Genomic DNA, 6,000 nt, shown 5'->3' on the forward strand with positions numbered 1-6,000 from the left:
GATTCCCAAAGGCTGGAACGCCGGCCTTCTCGCTCCAATTTCGCTCCAGTAGCGCTCATTTCACGAGCTCAGGGCATGCCCTGCCTAGCATGTATTTGTAGTCTGCTTGTGTGCTGCTATAGCCCCTTGCTTTACCTACTGTCATGGACTTCGTTAAATATTTTCATAAATAAACTGATAAAACACAGTGCAAAATCAAGGTGACTTAGCCCAAGTATGCGTGTGCATACTTTGTGACTGGCAATCTTTCAGGCAAATGAGAAATAAGTGCACTCAGGCTATCCGGAAGGGCAAAGTTAGTTACTTTAAGGAGCAGTTCTCTCTCTGTGGGTCTAACCCCAAGAACTTCTGGAAAACAGTTAAAGACCTGGAGAATAAACCCTCCTCCTCACAGCTGCCCATGTCCCTTAATGTTGATGATGTGGTTGTTACTGACAAGAAGCACATGGCTGAGCTTTTTAATCACCACTTCATTAAGTCAGGATTCCTAATTGATTCAGCCATGCCTCCCTGCCCGTCCAACGTTTCCTCATCTCCCACCCCTTCTAATGCGACTAGCCCCGATGCTCCTCCCTCTTTTTCCCCTGCCCCGCTACAAAGTTTCTTCCTGCAGGCAGTCACTGAGTCTGAGGTGCTAAAGGAGCTCCTTAAACTTGACCCCCAAAAAAACATCTGGGTCAGATGGTTTAGACCCTTTCTTCTTTAAGGTTGCTGCCCCTATCATCGCCAAGCCTAACTCCAACCTTTTTAACTTTTCTGGGGAGGTTCCCATTGCTTGGAAGGCAGCCACACTTCGTCCTTTATTTAAAGGGGGAGATCAAGCTGATCCTAACTGTTATAGGCCTATTTCTATTTTGCCATGTTTATCGAAAGTGTTGGACAAACTTGTCAATAATCAACTGACTGGCTTTTCTGATGTCTATAGTATTCTCTCGGGTATGCAATCTGGTTTCCGCTCAGGTTATGGATGTGTCACTGCAACCTTGAAGGTCCTCAATGATGCCACCATTGCCCTTGATTCTAAGCAATATTGTGCTGCTATTTTTATTGACTTGGCCAAAGCTTTATTTTTTTTATTCTTGTGGCCCGGCTAAGGAGTAATGGTGTCTCTGAGGGGTCTTTGGCCTGGTTTGCTAACTACCTCTCTCAAAGAGTGCAGTGTATAAAGTCAAAGAATCTGCTGTCTCAGCCTGCCTGTCACCAAGGGAGTACCCCAAGGCTCAATCCTAGGCCCCACGCTCTTCTCAATTTACATCAACAATATAGCTCAGGCATTAGGAAGCCATCTCATCCATTTATATACAGTTTTATACTCAGCTGGTCCCTCCCCGGATTTTGTGTTAAATGCTCTACAACAAAGCTTTCTTAGTGTCCAACAAGCTTTCTCTACCCTTAACCTTGTTCTGAACACCTCCAAAACAAAGGTCATGTGGTTTTGCTGTTGTCTGTGCCCAATAATGTTTGTACCATGTTTTGTGCTGCTAACATGTTGTTGTTATGTTGTGTTGCTACCATGCTATGTTGTCATATGGTGCTGCCTTGCTATGTTGTTGTCTTAGGTCTCTCTTTATGTAGTGTTGTCTCTCTTGTTGTGATGTGTGTTTTGTCTTATATTTATTTTCACATTTTTAATCCCAGCCCCCGTCCCCGCAGGAGGCCTTTTGCCTTTTGGTAGGCCGTTATTGTAAATAAGAATTTGTTCTTAATTGACTTGCCTAGTTAAATAAATAAAAAATAAATAAAATACAAATTGGGCATTAGGCCTTATATCCAAACAGGTTACCGAACCATTCTGGAGAGTTCTTGGAAAGAAAGAACATGACCAACAGGTATAGTATGCTTGTTAGAAAGCTCAGAGTGGCAGGCAGACAGCAGCACCATCATTAGAGGTGAGGTCACTTTGTTTCATGACGCAGACGTCCACAGGGGACCCATCTTCGACAAACTCATAGCACAAGAATCAGAAGAGTTTGATGACATCACAAAACAAGCTCTAGAGCATTTTTTTGCTAGTCTAGTGAAGGTGTGCTGTAGGTTGACAGCAAATCACCTAAAGCATGAACGGTACGACAATGTATCTGACGAGCAGTGTAAAGCATTAGAATCTGCTCCAAAAACTAACGTTGCGTGTGAGAGGGATTTTGGGACTTTTTTATCAATTAATAAGATCAAAGTCTAGGGAAAGCAAAATAGCATTAGAGGGCATGATCATGTTTAAACAGTATAGGCCTTGGGAATGGTTGGCTAGTTTTGGTCCTGAGAGGAAAGCTGAGGACCTTACAACATCTAGGGCATCAGTTAAACGACAGAGAGCCATATATTGTGAGCGTATGTTTAAAATAAGAGAGACTGCAGGCACTTAAAGAGAAACAAGATAGACAAAAGCAAAAAGACATTCAGGGAGTCAGTAAAAACAACAGATTACTGTAGATATGGGCAAATATGGTGGGTTCTGGACCAGTGTGGAGGAAGTCGACGAGCAGATAGCTAATTTAAGTAAATACCAGCCGTGACAGAGAAGTTAAAATTTAGACGCCTTTTTATTAGGCCAGAAAAACGAGAATTACATTTATTACTTATCAAAATATCAGAAACGGCTGTCATCATATCAGCTCATCAGTAACGTGAAGGGTGTAGTAGTTGTTATGAGTGAGCCACTTGACACTAGTTTAGATGAAGCATGCATTACTGCGCCAGCTGATCTTGTTGCTCAAAGTAAAGAGGTATTTTTGAGAGATGCTACCAAACAGCACCTTAAAGCACAAGATCTGGGGCATACGAGAGGACATTTAGATGTGGTTAGATTACCAAGTATTAAAATGCCACTGCAGTTTCTTGTAGAACGTGTTCAGCATACGTTTAGTGGAAACGTTTTAGATACAGAGTATGATGCAACAGTGGTAGACATTAGAAAATCAGATGACATTATGAGTTTAGAATAAGATATGACAAAACTAGTTATATGCCCTGGTTGCCCTCATGGTTGGAATATCAGGAAAACCGTATAAAATGTATCCCTGTTTGTGCAAAGGATCTGGTCGTCTACATTTTTTAACACATGTATATTTGCAGCGAGGATGGGAGCGTGTGCTGGTGGCCGGGTAAAGTAATTAGTTCTAAAGGAGACACATTTGTGTCACGACTCCTACCGAAGGTGGCCCCCCCTCCTGCTCGGGTGGCACTCGGCGGTCGTCGTCACCGGCCTACTAGCTGCCACTGATTCCCTTTTTGTTTTCCCCCTTTTCATTATTAGGTGCACCTGTTCTGAGTTGGGCTGATTAGCGGGCTTTATTAGCCAGTAGGCCCGCCTGCTCTTTGTGCGGGATTGTTTCTGTTGTATGCTGTGCGTGGTGACACGCTGTTGTTGTATTTTTCAGTGGTGCGTGTGTTTTGCGCAAGCTGTGTTTTGTCCCTTGTGTTTGGGGCACTTTGTTTTGTTGTGCGCTCTGAGCGCTGTTTGGGTTGGCCTGTCGTTTAAGCTATTGTGCCTATTAAAGCCAATACCCTGCATCGCTGCTTCCTGCACTTGATTCCTCGTCAGCAAACACCCACGCCTTACAATTTGTAATACACTATGAAGAAGAGGATGAAGAAGTGAGTAGTTCTGTATCAGAATATCCACTTCTATTCGATTATGAAAATGACGTCAGAATTCTTACATAGATTTCTGTGTTTTTGTTCTCATTTATATCTACTGAGTGGATCTATTCCTTAGGATACGATACCAGTAGATACTGACAGGACGGTAATATGAGGCAACGTAGCTGCTTTAGGACTTGCAGGACAGTGATATGAGACAGGGGGCCTACAAGGTATCTCCTTGTTAAACTTGAATGCCAGTTTATAAAACGTAACTTCAGTCATTTGATGTGTGTGTGTATTTTTTGGTTTTATGTTCATAATGTACTTAATTGAAAGACATGCTAATTATACTCTTTACAGTATATTATGTTTATAGGACTTTTATATTGCGTCTGCCTCTCATGGTCTAGTGTGGGCTATATTAAAATGCACCAAAAATGTTTTGTTCTTGTGATTACATTCACTAGAATATGAGTGCCAGTGCAACAATCTTAAACATACATTTCTTTTACATAACCAAAGGCTATTTTAAGAGCCAAATCATTCATAATAAAGGGCTAATTTCCATTGTATGTGTGTTACATTTGAGATATTGCACAACCACAGAAATACTTTTAAAAAGTATTTTAACAGATTACTGTGAATTAATGACTCTTCATGTTTGGTTATTACCTGTATTCATGTGCATGTTTTGGAATTATTATTTCACTAACGATTATCAATAATCCTGAACATTAATTCAGTCATCTCAGGTAAAGAAAAGCGTATTTTCCTAGTTAATACATTGATCAACCAGCCAGGTACTGGAATTTGGCATTGTGACATTGAACAATGGACTGGGAATAGAAGGTTCAGAAGGTGAGTTGGTGTCACGGTGCTCAATATAACTAATAGGAGCTGACAGGTTGAAAAATGACCTAAAATAAGGCCTGTTTTTTCACGATTACTTCAAGACTACGGCAAGCAGTTGGGACAGATGGTAATATTATGAAATTGGGCTCCACGGCGGGCATAATGAATAAGTTGTTATTAGGAAAAAAAAGCGTAGTTAAAAATGTAATGTCCAGCCTATTAAAGCAAGACTCCGGGCTCTTAACAAAACTCCTCCGATCAGAAGATACTATCGTCAATAGGCGCTAGAGTAGTTAACGCTAGCGTCTAAGAATGTGGTATTATCAGTCTTACCTGGGGCCCTGAGGTAGTTGCAGAGCTCTGAGTGCTTTCTCAAGGGCCTCTGTCAGCATAGCTTCATCCTGCTGCATCCGAGTCAGGACAGGACCAGGTAGTTCCAGCAACATGCCTCCGACCCAATTACAATATACCATGAAACCATGTTGTAAAATGTAATCTACTACCTAGCTATAACATATTGGTAGTAATGCATATGCCTACATAGCTGCGTAATGCTTTGCAATTTGAATGTGAGTGTAAATGTAAAACGTTATGGGTGACTCACCTGTGAGTTTCCCGGCGATCTCAGCGTGCTTGGGGTAAATTAAATCGTACAGTTGTTCGCCAAGTACCTCGAGATCTTCCTCATCCTCCATGATGATGTGATGTTTGACTGGTTATTCGCTGCTGTTGTTTACAATGCTAACCTGACATTTTCTATTGTCTGATTCGTTCTCCGACTTACAAGTTCATATTTGAGACCTCGAACTTAAAGTACAGAGGTAGCTAACTATCTTTAAAAGCTGCAACATCTCAACTATGATCGACGAGCTAGATCAGACTGACAGTGACAGACTCAATTGATGATGTATAGCTAAATTAGCTAGCTAGCTTGTTGACACATACGATTTAGAGGTACATCGATAACAATAGGATCCGTGTACTGTTCGTTCAATCAATATCCGAACTTAAACAACTAAGACTGATAATCATTTCGACTGCATTAATTAATTTGTCTTATGTCATCCACAAAGATTCTTCTACTTCTATGATAGAATGGCGGTCCGCAAACCACCGTTAAAGCTACATGCCGCCACCTAGTGCTGGAGTGTGTGGTCAATCACGGTTTACAACATTTCTAAATCCTCCTGCTTAACTCAGTACTTCTGAGAAAATAAAAAGAGCCATACTAACTTCTAATAGACCCTCCTCCATCGCTCAAAATCCCCCCCCCTAACCCCATCCAACCTCAATGACCCTACACTTCAATCTTTCCCTCTTTTCAACATACTTAATATAATATAACAACACATGCTCCACCATTTCACCGACCATACACTCCAGACACAAACCATTCGCATGCTTCCCAACCAGATGTAATAATGAGTTCAATGTACGTCCTAAGCGCAATTGAGCAAACACCACCTCTTCCTTCCTAATCTGACCTTTTGACCTTGGTCCACAACCTTTCTTTGGAGGGCATATAAATGCCGGCCCTTGTGCTCAGAGTCTCATCTCTTCTGCTGC

General features: G+C 41.6%; 1 protein-coding gene across 1 annotated transcript in view; it reads right to left on the reverse strand.

Annotated features, from left to right (window-relative positions):
* LOC106560666 (uncharacterized) overlaps positions 1-5,554 on the reverse strand; it is a 27,076-nt gene extending 21,522 nt beyond the window's left edge. The window contains exons 1-2 of the mRNA XM_014123768.3: positions 5,039-5,554; positions 4,768-4,882 (exon numbers count right to left, since the gene is read on the reverse strand). Of these exons, the coding sequence (XP_013979243.1) occupies positions 4,768-4,882; positions 5,039-5,129 (206 nt within the window). The 5' untranslated portion in view covers positions 5,130-5,554. The remainder of the gene's footprint in view (positions 1-4,767; positions 4,883-5,038) is intronic.
* Positions 5,555-6,000: the final 446 nt, after the last annotated feature.

The sequence above is a fragment of the Salmo salar genome, chromosome 01 (genome assembly GCF_965601325.2).
Source record: "Salmo salar chromosome 01, fSalSal1, whole genome shotgun sequence".
In the NCBI taxonomy this organism is placed as follows: domain Eukaryota; kingdom Metazoa; phylum Chordata; class Actinopteri; order Salmoniformes; family Salmonidae; genus Salmo; species Salmo salar.